A 15,333-nucleotide genomic window follows, 5' to 3' on the forward strand; every position below is an offset into this window, starting at 1 on the left:
ACTAAGAGCCTAGCAGTCTGAACGCTCATACTTTAAACATCTTGTGCGAGAAAAAACCACGTAATCTCGTGACTAATAAATACAGCTCTTCGGGATGGGAAACCTAATTACAAAGCTACAGGAAATGCAAAGTTTATTCCGATTACATTGCAAGCATTCCTCTTAAATTAGCTCGGCAGTGGGTCACAGTTCAAATGGGAGCACTGTCCAAGTGACTGAAATACTCAAACTGGGTAAGACAAGTTCAACTTTCCCATCTGCCACAATTCATAATCCTCTTTAAAGGTTGAAATGGATGTTGCCAATTATTTCAGCCTTTTATATATTTCTATTTGACAGTAATAATTATAAAAAAAGGAGCCTTTTTGTTTATCTGTTGACATCAAAACACAATCCCAGCTCTTCAGAGAAGGTCACTGCCATACTCCCTCTGCTGGATAGAGTGCAGTAAGTCTTCCAGCAGCAGAAGCATATTTGGACAAGAGTATATTTGCTTCTGATATGAAACTAAATAACACTTCACATTTCTCAGACATGAGAAACATGATTTGCTAATCTTACTACTTATGCAATTGTCCTACCACTTGGTTGCAGATGCCTGGTCTCCCAAGTGGTCCAGACCTTTTACTAAAAAAGCAAACATGTTCTGAAACACCATGTTTCAAAGAAAATCTGATTTTCTCTTTCTGCCACCCATATTTAATCTCAGATTAAGTTTTCAGCAACAAGTTTGCCATTTTGTACCATTGGCACCAGCATATTATCAACCAGTTCTGAATCCTCAGCTGCATCTGAGCTACTTCTCCTGACCCATCAGCTAAACAGCCAGTCCACATGACAGCTTCTAATACAGATTGTTGCCACAGCAGTAAAAACCTACACATTGCTTATCCTACGTCTGAAATGATCCTAAAATTGGAAGTATTTTTTCCTGAACTGTCTATACAACAATTTCCATTCTGTCATGTATAGTAGTATTAAAGATGTAATAGACTCCTTCTTTGGTATAACCAGAAAACTTAAGTGTAATCCTAGCCACAATCTCCCCTCAGAGATCTCACTACTTTCCTTATATCACAGGAAGGAACAAACAAAGCTATGCTCAGGCTTTTTATTCAGCTGAGAGCACCAGTATCTTTGTAGATTATATGTAAAGACTCCTGAAAGCTAGATAGGTCTTCAGAAACTACTACTACATCCTAAATGTTTAACCTTCTCACTGACTCACAATGGTTTTAATTCAAGACTAAATAAAAATGCAGCTATGGTGGACAACTTCACACCAGATTTGAGCACAAAGCAGAGAGGAGCACAACCTTTCTTGAAATAAGTTTTAGTGGGAGGAAAAAAGTAACCATTATCCATCCATGATACTGTAGTATTTGATGGTGCATAGCTGTTTTTGACACATATGGTATCTTCATTTCGAGTGCTAGAACAAGGGAAGAACCATGCTAATTAAAAAAATAAATTGCATTATCAGACTTTTGTCTGCTGTTGGAGTTTAACTACTGAGCCGTTAGACACCATACACGTGTTCAGATTCTCATTGGAATACAGAAGCAGCAGCACCAAGGCAGGTCTAGAGTGCTTTTACAATCAGCTGTTCAAAGAGTGAGCACTGCAGAGCTGAGCAGGGGTTATTACCTGTCCCCGAAGTGACCACAAACTGCTGGAGTCCTAGATACACTTCCAAGTTATCCTGCAGAACTGGAAACTAGAAGAGACAAGAAACAAGCGTGATTTTGGGGCTTGACAGACAACACCCCAACTACTTGGTTAGAGCACAGTTTTTTTATTTTTCCCTATTGGCTTCAAAAAGACATTCGGAGAAAAGGCAAGTGCTAAGTTCTGGGCTGATTCTGCATGTCACAGCTTCTCATGTCTTGATAGTTGTCATGAAAACAATAAAGATCACCACCCTGAAGGCACTTCTCTGTGGTAGCTCTCCTTTTCCCGCAAATACCAGCAATCAGCCTAACAAGATAATGGTCTGACAAGTGTAAGTGATGGCACAGCACTAGGAATATACCAACACAGACCAAACAGAGCAGAGGAAAGGCAGAGCTTGGTAAGCAGGAAGCCTGCACTGCACCCACCTCACCTGTAAGTATCAGCTTCTCAAAATGCAGCTACCAAAATATTATTCAACCAAAGAAGTTGAGTTCAGCGCCTCTGTAACAGAAGGGACATACTGCAGCACTCTGCTGACAAGCTGCAGGCTGCATCAAGAGCAGCTGAAGCCCCGTGGGGAAAGCGGCCATGGGAGCAAACACCACAGTCCTGGTCCGGGAACAGAGTGTCAGCCTAATTCCATCACTCAGCACTGAGGGCAAACGTGCCCAAACCTGGTGATACTTCAGCTGAGCAACAGGTTAGGCTGCCATGGGGGAGTGTACTGTGCACACAGACTAGGAAGCCTTCTAGGCAGCTTCTAGCCAGCCAAGCTACTTCAATGATCCAACTGTATTTGTGCTGTGCCTAAATGCATTTGTACACATACAGGAAAAATTTGCATACCGACCTTTTCCTTGTAGACATCCCATCAGAGAGAATATTTTGCCAACACTTTCAGTCTGGCATTGTTTTACTTGATTTCTATTGGCAAAAGTCACCACATTTGAGGTGGTTGGTTTCAAGAAAGTTGATTCATCTATCAGCAGAAGGAACTGCAGCTTTCATTGTCCAGCATGGGACAGAGTAATGGCAGATGCTGTACACCGTTTTAATTATTTGATACTGAGAGACTAGTCACTGCATTCAACAGCAATGCAGACTACATGTGAAATGGCTTGAGAATCTCACAGATTATCCAGTATACAAGAATGAACTAATGCAGGGCTCAAGAAGCACTCACTATCAAGTTTATAACATGCTGTGCCTAATTAACAGTTGAGCACCTTTGTATAACTGCAGGAGGAGAACTATTTAAAAAACCAGATAGTCTTCCTCATGTTAATGTGTAACTTTAAGGAAGCCACATGCTCTTCACCATATGACCCATATGCTCACTGAAACAGCTGCTCCATTTGTCTGCCACCACACTGCAGAGGAACTTCTACTTTTGTATGAGGACTACTTTGTTCACTACTTCAGAGTTTCTACTAACAGGCTTCTAGTGCTTAGCTCAGCCAGAATGTTTCTTAAATAATCATTTAAAAAAGCAGTTCAGGTCAGGCATCTTCTGCCTCCGCAGCAGCTCAATTTTCTCTGCTTCTTGGGAATATGGTTCAGAGGTCTAGGTATGCAGTAACTCCAGCAGAATTAAACTTGCTTTGAGATTCCACTGCTCTTACTTGCCTTTCTTCTCACCCAGAGAAAAGGCACTGACCACTCTGAATTTTGGACTTGAGATGTCCTCCTCAAAAACCATTATAATGCTACAAACTCAGACAAGTTTTACACCACTGATTCTAGCAGCAACAGTAGCACTAGCTGGAGAGAAGCACTAACCTGTGTTTATCAGATACAATTCCCAATTGTCTGAGGCACTCTTCAGCATTTATATCTAGCCTTTCATTTAAACAAAGATTTCACTCTCCTTAAAAGTCTAATAATGGCACTCATCCACCCAATTCAGTGTTGCCTCACAATATAAAGGCCAAGATAAACAGCAGTGAAGGACTGCTGCCAAATGCTTACACTTTGAGAGATGGAAATTTCTAAAGAGCTTACTTATGTCCAGCAAGTAGCACTCAAGATGCTCACTGAATAATTCTCTTCAGACACACCAAGAAATCTGACAAAGCCAAAAAACCCAAGTTTTTTTTCCTTCAGTTTCTGGTCTCCCCTTACCAAGATTTTGATCCAAACTCAAATTTCCCTATTTTTTTGGCACCATGGCCTCTACCGAGCAGCTTGCAACAAACTCCAGCAGCTGGTGCTCATTTCATATTGCACTTTTAGTCTGGATAGCTACTTACTAGTGTGGAGAAGGCATGAGTTGGCAAGAGCTCCATGACTTTTGCAACCACTTCCAAGCTCTGGCGCAAGTACCGCTGCCATTCAGTCTGCTGCTACGGGAAGAAACATCAAGGTAAGCACAGCACTTTGAGGGAAACAGGTGGCTTTCTGTAGACCAATAGGTCTTAACTGATGCTTGGGACTAGCTAGCTCCTTTCCAGAACTTGGCTTTTGCAGACACCCAGACACTGAAAAGATACCGCTCTTGTGATTCTCATGTGCTGTTAGACATCTGATGGAGAATAATCTTGCCAACCCATGCTTTGGGTGCATGTGCGTATGTTTCCCTGGAGCGATAAGGCACAAGCATTCACTCCTAAAGCACAGTTACTGCTCAGATGACAAGCACCCATTACTGCAGAACAACCTGCCCTTACAGTACTCTGGCCTCAACCATTTTGGCCACTTAGTTCACTTCTACATTTATCAGTATTGAGGTGATGCTTATCCATACTGACACAGAATAAATAAGCTTAAACAAAAGCACTAACAATATATACAACTTAAAGCTTTTGTCTCAGATATTTCAGCATTTAAATTCCACAGCCACCAGACATGGACACCTAATGCCTGTGAGAATCAGAATCTAAGTATCTGTATTCTTCTCCCATAAGAACCAGGTTAAAACAAAGGTCATATCTTTTCAGTGTGACTTTAAGCTTTTGTCAATGGCATTTCAACCTGCTTTAAACTTCAAACCCCACACAGAATGAAGAAGCAGCTGTTCAGATGGGAAAGACATTCCAGGTGTTATGAGTGCAATAGTTAATATCTGGACCTGTAGTTGTCCGTGTTCAACTCTGTTCCTTACATCATCATCCAGTGTCTCGTCATCCAGCTCCTCCAGCTGTGCCTGGTTATACCTGAACTGGATTCGATTTAACACCTCTGTCAGCAACAGAACCAAGGCATCTTCGTACCTGTGACCATGGAAGAGACAGGGTAAGAGCTTGATTAAATGATTCTGCAGAGATTGCTGTGCCCACAGCCCTTTCAGCCACGGAGATATGCAAAACAGATGGCAGTTTAAAGTGGCCACTGCAAAGAGCCTGCAGCACAGTGTGACACGTTTGCTAAGGGAACAACAAGGAGATCCTGGGATTAAGAGTATTATGTCATTTCAGGTCACAAGCTACCTGCACAGAAAGAGCCTCGGTAATATCTGATAACCCTCTACCTCTGAAAGGGAAGGAAAGAACTGTTCGAAATAGAAGCAGCCCAAAACAGGATAGGTAGGAGTGGCTTGCCAGGAATAACAGCAGAGGTACATGAACAGGAGGCACCAAGAGCCTTTTGTTGCTTAAGCTTGTCCTCAGCAGCTTGCCTGGTGCTCTGCTTTTTGGGCAGTAAATGAGACACAGATGAAACAGGGCAGAGTTACTGCTGCCTGCCTCAAAAGGGGACCTCTCCTGAGGCTATTTGTTCTGTTATCCTCTTTCTCTACACTGTTGGCCACAGAATTCAAGCCCTTGTCCTCTGAAACAAAGCCAGAACTTTTTCTACTTGTAGTGTAACACTAAAGGCATGTCACTGAAAAATATCTTTTCATCTCAGGGTACAGAGCACAGCAGAAGACCCTCCTTCTCACTGTTCACCTAAGAATAATGCCAAGTTGCTGGTGACACAATGCCAAAGGATTTTAAGGGGGGTTGGTTAGATTGCTTTAAAAACCTACTTTCTCAAAACAGCTGGAGTCCAATGCAAAAGTCATGCTCTTCCCTAGGTGAGATCAGGTTGGAAAATCAGGCATTATCATACACTAACAAATTCAGAGCACAATGCAATCTAAGTGTCAGACTAGTCAGCTGCATCACTAGCTAAACAGCTGAAAGTTCTCTCTGCAAGGTGGCTGAATTACCATCTTTTCTGTAATCAGATGACATAACTCTGGATTTGGCAATTTATCCAGTAGTAAAAGTTGTAATGTGTACAAAATGCAAAGTTTATAAACCACAGAAGAGGAAACTTCATCTGCACTCCTGTGGTGCAACTACTCCCAGATTGTCAAACTGCAGTGTTTACAAGTCTGAGAGCATGCAGGAAGCATTAGCTGTTGAAGCTGTCACCAAGGATGGGTAGTTCTGACAAAACAATACAAAGCTTCTACCACTTATATGCTTTTTAAACTTGTTTTAAAGTCCGACATATCTCCTAGAGACAGCTATTGTTTGTTTCAATTTTCTTCATAACAAACCATTTGACACAAAGACAATACACATGACATGCACATTAGCTAGATGAAGGAGCAAAACTCCAAGGCAGAGTTCAACAGCATCAGGCAAAGAGCAGCAAATTAGAAAGAAATTAGAACAAAGCTCAAACGCAAATACCTACTACTTGAGAAATTGAAAAAACCACAGTTCCCATGCTGAAAGGAAGAGAGCTGTCTGGTGTAAGCTAGTTCCACATTTGTTCTTTGTTGTTACGATGCCAGGCTGTCTTTCAAAAACCTACCACTTGTATTTAGTGTGCCCAAGGGAAAGAAGCTTCCTTCTGCGCTCAGCAGAACATAATATGGCACAAGCCATGGCACTTTTAAGCCTCCAAAACTTGAGTCAAGATACCAGTATATTCACCAGATTTTTAAAATGGCAGCAAAGGGACTTTTGAAAAGAGCCACTCATTTCATGATACAGCATCTACAAAGGAAGAGCTGCCAACCACTGTTCCAACTGATGCTTACCTCTGCTAGTTGTGTGTAAGTAGAACTTGTAACTTCCAAACACAGTCTCATCAACATTTCTCAGAAATGCACCCTCCATTTAAACAGGAACTTTAAAATCCTAATAAAAATTTTCCTCATTCATTGATTAGTTGTATAAGCTGTGTGAACACTTAGTAGGGAACTTACTCTGCGACCTCCTCCTCTAATATGAGCTAAAATGTGCTCTAAAATTTGCTAAAACTTGTTGCAGTTCTATTTTAAATTGCAAAGCTTTCTTCTTCTGGCTGCTAGGTTCACACACAACATACATAAGTGACAATTTTTCTACCCCAACTTGCTCAGTTTGAATTCTTTTGAATGACTGAAATGTTGACACTTTTTATCCTTTACGATTTTAGAGAAAGAGAGGACTCAACCCCATGTGAAGCTGCAGTAAGCAACAGCTTCTTTCTCACAACCCTTCCATGGTGACCACGAAGCCTCTTTGCAGCTGTCACATTCTGACAGCTTCCTGACTGCTTACCTGTTGAGTACTGCTTCTTTGTCTGCCAGACGACTTTTAATTTTGCTAGTCAGATAGTCCAAGAAAAGCGTCCAGATGTCTAAGCAAGAAAAGTAACCCTCATGGGTAGGCTGAAATACACCAAAATTCACAATGAGTATCATGAACTATGGCAAGATTGTTTTTCACACAATGAAAATGAGTTAGCATGCACTTCAATCCATGGGAAAAACTTCTTGTTTTATTGAAACATTTCTAGATCACTAGAAAGATTTACAGCTGTCAAAAGATGATCAAGAGCTTCTGCACAATGTTGGGAATCCAGGAATTATAAGGCTGGTGTGAGCATTCACTCATCCCTTGGCTTACTGCATCAGCTTCTGGCATTTTATAAATCTGCTTCCTTATTTCATATGTGGGGGTAAATAGGGCTGAGTCACATTGTAACAGCATCTACAGCAAGGCAACATGTACCAAAAGCCACAGGGCTTTTTTTAATCCTAAACCTAAAAGTTACAAGGAAAGCCTCAGATACAGTAAAAGCAGCAGATTCAGGAGAAAGAAAAGCATCCCCATTCACAAACCAAACGAGTTAGTGATATTTTTCAAGACAACATTGTCCATTCCAAGGACTATCAAAAAAATAAAAGCAGAAGCAGAGTTCAACACCAGACAAGTTGCTTTTGCAAGGTAACTAACTACACGTGACCCCTGTCTCCCACTAAATCAAAGAGCCAATTAAGCCATTCCAAGTCCCCGGCACTATTGGGGAAGCGCCAGTAAGACAAGTTAATGGCTTTTTTCTGGACTAACTTTAGGTATCAGCTTCACTGGGGAAAACAAGCTACCCTGCTGTGCAGGACAACACAACAGAGAACAGTCTGAGGAAGAATGATGTTGCAGAGCTGTACCTGATGAAAAGTGTATTTGAACAACAGTGCCAGAAATTCAACCACAGGGAACTGGGAGTAGGATTCAATTCTTCGTAGGTGGACACTCACAAAGAGACGGAGAAAATCCGTAAACTTCTCAATGTAGCTACAAGGGAAAGGAGAAAACACAACTGAGAAAACATGAAGAATGCCATAAGGGAAAGCAAATTCATTGAAATAGTGATAAAATTCATTCAAAATCCTTTCATTAAAAAGAAAGTTACAATTAACAGTCAGTAGAACAATTAAAATATAAAGCCCTGCAACAATTACCTACAGGACGGGCAACCCTTCATTCCATTAATACCTGAAACAGCAGAAAAAACAGTCTAGTCAAAAGCAACTTTAATATTCAGGTCAATATAATTGAGTTCAACCAGGCCTGCAAATAAGCACAATCCCCCCCCACCCTGGAGAAATAATTTAATAGCAAGGGTCACTTTACTGATGTAGATAGGATTAGTGAAATAAACTGTACCACTGAGGAATTCAGCTGGAAGCAAGAAGTTAGCAGGAGTTAGCAATACATGTGTTAAAGTTACATGAGGTAGTGGGAGAGCTATGGAGTTGAGAGCTGGAAAGGACATTTTCTTCTGCCATGCAGATCAACTATCCAAAAGTTCCTGAACTGAACCCAGGCTTTTGTGACTGAATTAGACTATGAAGACAAATCTTTGTCCAAAGCATGGGACTACTCAATGCTTGGGACTGTACAAAGTGAAGGTCCAAAAAGAAGCCTGCTACCAAAATTTCAGGGAGTCCAGGAAGAATGCAACCTCAGCGAAAGCACTGAGGGTTCTTGAATACACAGCTGCGGAAAAATTACAAAGATCACAGTGGGTTAAGCTTTTTTTGAAGAAAAAGAACATGCCCTGCACAACACAAGCTTCATCAAGGCAAGAAATCATTGTCATATCCATCTATACAGAAAAGAGTTAAATACTGCATCAGTACACAGGACCGATGCATTGCAGCATCATATCCAAAGAGCAAGAACTCCAGCAATCCAACGGCAAGGCTCTGTGCAGAGAAGTCCATCCTTCCCATGCAGCAAGAGCTCTAAAGTGCAAAAGTACTTCAAGTTTTAAAGAAAAGGCTAGGCTTAGCAAAGTTTCAGACACACATGAACAGTCTGGTTTTACTACACTGCCTTGCTCTTTCCTTCTGCAAGCTTTATTTGGCAGAGGGGAACCCCACTCTTTCTAATGAAAACCCTCTCAAGACCAGAAGCATTACCAGCTAACAAAGAGCTGCAGTACTACTGGTTATTATGAGCCTACAAAACCACACAATACTTTTGAGTATGCAAAAAGATTAAATTTCCTTTTTATTTGGCACTGCCTACTTGACAAGAGATCACTAAACATACCTGATCACGGATCAAACACTTCAAAAGTAAAGCTAGCAAAAAAATAACAAGTCCAGACCCAAAAACCTCCTTCATACTTCACATTTTTATTTTTTAAAGAGGCTCTGATCCAAGACCAGTGAAATTCTTACTTGGCCCCTAGCTTTCCCAGCCCCAAAGCCCCTTCTGCAACCACCAAGCCATTGCTTGGATCCTTACTAGCCATTTACCGTATTTTGGGATCTCCAAGTTAAAGCCAAACACAAAACAGAAGACAGTTTAAGCTTACTCTTTCTGGACTAGTTTGGCAGTACCAACTGTTCAAGACTACACTGATTTTGTAACAGAACCAAAAATAGCCAGCACAACAAGAGGAAGGGTAAGAACCGGCTCAGGTCAAGCAGGGTCTTGAAGACAGCAATCTACTGAAGTTAGTTTCTTCAGTGCCAATTTTGTTCAGGATTTTGTTAGTCCAAGCCAAGATGACACTTTCACGTGATAAGTTCTTTAGGTTTGGAGATAAAAGTATAGCTATGCCCTTAAGTGACAGAAGGAAAATCCTCACATCCTTTTCCACAGAGAGGACAGTCAGCTTGGGGAAAGCTCAACTCCTCCAGAAGCCAGCTAGATTTTTCCAATATCTTAGATCTCTATTTTGGATCTTAGCAATGAGTAAAGAGGAATCTCACAAGTAGAGATACCAACAACCTCTGTGGATAACATGTCAAAACAACAGAGCATAATGCTATGGCAATACCATCTCTGTGAAGGCCAACAGAGCAGATCTTCCACAGCCTTGCCAGGGGAGGCTGCTTGCTGATGTTTTCCATAAAAGAAAGAATAAAGCTAAGCAATGGATTGGGGGTTTCCAAGAAAGCTTTTCTGAAATCCAGAGTGTAACTCCTGTCTCTCTGTGTACATATCTTGTATGCAAAGGTGGCATATTTCTACACATATTATTACTAGGAAGTGAGCGATACTGAAGTCAGAGCACGTTAGTAAGAAAATGAGCAAGTAGAAGTTACTGTTCAACAGAAGTCATGATTAATCTAGATTTACCATCCCAAAGTTATATGTGTATCTAAAGATATGGAAAAAGGGAATTTTACATAAGAAAAAAAGCAAGTAATCTCTCCAAACAGACCCACAGTTCTTTCACTAAATTAGTTTTTTCTTGAGTGGATATGAAAAACACCAAACTCCCCCAAAAGCTCCAAAGCCTTGCTGCTTCATCTGGCAACAGAAATTTTATACGGCAGCACCAGAACTTTATTTCCACCATCATGTATGTGCAGCAAGACACTGATCACATTCACACAGTTGTGACCTATTTGCCAACATCAGCAGCAGCCCACCAGCCTTCCCATGGCAGCAGGTCTGCAATGAGAGGCAGCATCATGTCAGCACCTCTTCCACCACCCTGCCAACATGTGGATTCCACCACTCAACACAACAGCAAGACAAGTCTCACTTTCTCTCCTGCAAGTGGGAATAGCTGATATAAAAGAATCAAGCTGTTTTAGGCAACAAGGGTGGTAGTAACTTTCTGGAAAACAACGATACACAGCCTCCCGAGATGCTGCCACTTCCCTGCTGTCAAGAATCCAGACAGCTTCTGTGGTGGAGCCATTCACCACTGCCGTGAATGGAGCTCTCCAAGCTGTCTTTCGGTAGTGTTTAAAAAAGTAAAAATAAAAAAAAGCAGCAATCAGTAATCTTCACATCTCAATGAAGGGTAAGAAACTACTTCTATTTTCTTTCAAGTCATGACTTGCAGAATATCTACCCACTCTTTGTATGTTGGAGTTTAAGCAGAGAAGGCAGATACCGACCACGAAAGGGAATACTGCAATGCCTTTACCTCACTGAGCCTCTTCTGTTTTCTGTTACAACTGAATGAAGGGCAGGTTCAGCTCTTGTGCCACCTCAGACCTGCAGTCAAACAGTAACGAACGGGGGAAAGGGGAGGAAGAGGACAGGAAAGAATACAAACCTGTGCCACCACGGTCCCTTAGCAAACTCAGCCCCTTACCAGAACCTTACCTGTGGGCACCTACCTTTCTGCCTGTCTCCCCCAGCACAGTACTCTGAAAAAAAGGCGATTAGACACACCATGCATGACCACAAAATAATAAAGACAGTCCTTTAGAAAGCAAGAGGCCCTAGCACAGCTGTTTGTTTGCTCTTACCTTTCATCCAGTTCCTCTAGCCGGCTCTTCACTGTATGGGCATTATTCTCCTTGGTAATCTTCTGCAGGAGGTAGAAAGTCTGCTGGAACATCCGTAGCAAATACTCTTCGAACTCCATAGGCACGCAGTTCTTAGACATCAGTTCATTGATGCAAGACATAGCCAGGACACCAAGTCGGCCACGCTCCTGTCCCAACACTGAGTTCTGACTGCTGCCATTGACAGAAGACATCTTCCGAACGCGGGTGTCGCAGCCAAAGCGAGCAAAGTGGAAAATGGTGGTGAGGAGTGATGGGGTGATACTAGTAGACAAAGGGATCCAGCTGAAGAGGTGTGCCAGGCACTCCAGTGCCAGGGAACATATATATTCACTTTCTGTATCAAGGATGGGGATTGGCTGGTTCAATAATTTGGCTGCACTGGGACTCTGCAACAGGCTACTTAAAAGGTCACCTAGGAAACAAAGCAGACATCTGCATTATAAATCAGGGCAACTACCTTCAAACGGTGCAAATGCCAGCCTTAGCTACAAAGCAAAAGTCATCAGAGCCTCTGGCACTTCAGCAAGTTGAGTACAAAGATTTGTCCAAGGTGAACTAGCGGTTTTTCTATTCAGGAATTTTCTGAAGTTTTGTTCAGATCCCATGTCAGATCAGACCAGACGACCAAACAAGCAAAAGTTTAAGAAGCAGCTTCACATGGCCCTTCTAGCCTTACTGATTGCTTCTGCTTGGATATGACAGCTTGTGGGTGATAGAAGAGCAGATGTTCTGAGTCCAACCAAAATACACTGTATATCTAGTATACAGTGCCTCTTCTTAGTGACCAAAAGCCCAGGGCAGGCACAGATCCAATTCCCCAGCCTCCAACCACTCACACTGCAAAGGTTTCCTGAGCCAGGTGGGTCTGAAGGATTCTGCACAGCCTCAGGATTTATCTTCCACGACTTTCTCCAGTCTCCAACTGAAGCCATATAAACTTAATATTTGCAACATCCTGCAATAGAGTCCCACAGCTTAACTACACATTGTGTAAAGATGGCTTTTGTTTGGAAGGTTCCTACCTCCTGTACCCAAACAGGGAAAAAGAAATAATCTCTCCCCATTCACTTTCTATATGTCACCCAATCGGTTTCTATTGCAGTGTCTTGCTCAATTTCTCTAAAAGAAAACAACTACTTTTCTCATTACTTACGTGGAAGCCATTCTATACCCTCAATCATCTTTACTGCCCTATAGAGCTGTCATTTCTACTCTACACCTATTGATATAGGAAGACCAGAACCACAGCCATTATTCAAGGTGTAGATTAACCTTAATTCCATACAGCACCATAGCAGATACCTATTTTTGACTGTTACTGATCCAAAATTTTTGTAGAATGATCTGGTGTAATGCTCAGAAGCTAATCCTGCATACTGATGGCAAGTTTGGAGCCCATGACTTGGCATGAGTATTGCCCTCCCTGATCAAATGCAGGCTATACTTATCTGCATTGCGTTTCACCTTCCCTTTTGCCCAGAGACACGGAAGATCTTCCTGTGGGTCTTCAGCTATACCTTCTCTCACCATTCTGACCACCTTGGTGCCACTGGCAAGCCTCCTTGTCCCTTTACTGAGCCCTTTTCCCAAATCTCTACCAAGTATGGCCACAAGCACAGTCCCAAGCAGTACTCCACAGGTGATCTCCCCCCTCATGGCAAGAGGGGACCACTTCCACTTACCTTTTATCTCCTCCCTTCTAACCAATTAATCAACAATTCACAGACTCCCTTATCCCTGATGACCTTTGCTTTCTCAAAAGCTTTTAGCAAGAAGCCTTGTTGAAAGCTTTATGGAAATCTAAGAGGACACCACCAGCTAGGCTGCCCTTCCCCACAGAAGCTGCCCACTAACTTGCAGGTTTCCACAGACTACGTGCTGAAAACCTATTCACCTTCTCCAGGTTATTCAATACATTTCTCCTCTTGGAGTACAAATAGTCTCTTCACCTTTAGAAATCCACAGGCACTTGCTATCTTTCAGAATTTAAAGTTCTCCACAGAAAATCTGAGTAATTTTTTTTGAAAGCGAAATGACCCAACACACTAGTAGTATGAAAATAACAGGTATGATCTACTGAGCTATTTCTAAAGTACTCAAAATTATGCATGATGAACACACTCCTCTTAAGTCTCCATTTTTCATCAAGATCTGTGTCTTACATCACTAAATTCATAACTCCCTACCATACCTTACTGTTGTCTCTTTCTCCTCCACTTCAGAAATTTAAGGCTACTTCAGCTGAATTAGATAATCGTGCACTCGGTCTTAATATTAAAGCAGCTCCCATGGTAACATTCACAACTACACATATGCCGCAGTGCAAGAGCTGTTTGCATTGTGCTTTTACAGAAGCAGACATGCTTCTTTCAAATGTCCACTCCAAATTCCACAAAAATCAATGAGAAGCAGAGATTCTCATTTTTTAATCCATCAACACCAGGAACCGTAAATTGGATCCCTGTAACTCGCAGCAGTTGGTCTGAGTGCTCTGCATCCAGTTAAATTACTGAAGTTTAAGGGATTCTAAGCTATAGTTGTGTCTTTACAAACAGGTGATAAGTTTACAGGATCAACTGCATTCACGCAAAAGGAGAAAACTTTCAGGGAGGGGCTGGGATCAGGCTATTCTGCAGAAGTAAGCAGCAGCAAACATTTTTGTTACTCGTTTGTTAACCATTCGTGAGTGAATATGCCTAGGGAAGGGACTCCTCACCTGAAAAGCTACAAATCATGCAAATACAACATTTGGAGGCTGAGATATTACTGCTGAGTAAATTCTGTACAGATGCAATAACTGAAATGGTTCCAACATAGGACATTATCAAAGCTCTTTTGCTTAAGTGGTATGAGAAATGAGTTTAACATTGTCTTCAAGTGCTATTTAAAAACTATGCAAGACTTGCAAGTAACAATTTCACTCTGCTTCCCTCTGCAAAAAAGGAAGCATAGGTTTTCCAAGTTCCTGAAGAAATTTTGGCTCGGACAGAAGATATTAAACATTTATAGGGACTCTGAAGCTTATTTTGCCTTTTGGAACACCTTTAATTTCACCTGAATGTAAAGACATGGTGGTCTCATCTAAACAACAAAACCATGTATCAGCAGTAAACAGGAATATTTTACTGTATGAATGAAACTCAAATATAACAATATGTGTGCAAAAAAAATTGTCAGATTAAGATTTCACAAATCTTAAGGATATAGAAACAGTAACATCTCCAGCACAGAATTTAATGGCAGTTTCACTAAACCCATGTTTGTCCCATAGTTCACCTTCTAATCATGCATTCATCTCTGCCTGCAAATAAAGGCCAGAAGATGTGCCATGCCACAGCTGCCACTTGCTGCTACCAACTTGTGTGTCCAGCTTTAAGCCCCATAATGTCTCCATGTTAGAAACCCTGCCAGTGCTCTTACTCTACTCTGTGAATCTTTCAACCAATCATCTCACCAATTAGTGGCCCAAGGAACATTTGGTTAATCAAGAGAAAAAAAGAATCCTTCACGAAACAAAGTAAGCAAGCAGTGGACAAGAGGGGAGTGCTCAGCACTCTTCTTTTTGGACTTCAAGAACCTGAAGCACAACCATTTTTAACACGGAGACAGTAGTTAAGGTAGAGCACAGGAAAAAAAAAGCAAGAGAAAGCTTCAAATAAACAAGTTTACACAAGCAAGATCAAATGAAATTA

General features: G+C 41.6%; 1 protein-coding gene across 2 annotated transcripts in view; it reads right to left on the reverse strand.

The window, feature by feature from the left end:
• The window catches only part of XPO6 (exportin 6), a 56,171-nt gene that overhangs the window by 13,814 nt on the left and 27,024 nt on the right, over positions 1-15,333 (reverse strand). The window contains exons 7-12 of one of the 2 annotated variants that reach the window (XM_074919467.1): positions 11,600-12,053; positions 8,042-8,168; positions 7,152-7,261; positions 4,775-4,883; positions 3,924-4,013; positions 1,648-1,717 (exon numbers count right to left, since the gene is read on the reverse strand). In XM_074919467.1, the coding sequence (XP_074775568.1) occupies positions 1,648-1,717; positions 3,924-4,013; positions 4,775-4,883; positions 7,152-7,261; positions 8,042-8,168; positions 11,600-12,053 (960 nt within the window). Of the gene's footprint in view, positions 1-1,647; positions 1,718-3,923; positions 4,017-4,774; positions 4,884-7,151; positions 7,262-8,041; positions 8,169-11,599; positions 12,054-15,333 lie in introns of both variants that reach the window. The other variant, XM_074919466.1, reaches the window with a different exon arrangement.

Source organism: Athene noctua, chromosome 15 (genome assembly GCF_965140245.1).
Source record: "Athene noctua chromosome 15, bAthNoc1.hap1.1, whole genome shotgun sequence".
NCBI lineage: Eukaryota > Metazoa > Chordata > Aves > Strigiformes > Strigidae > Athene > Athene noctua.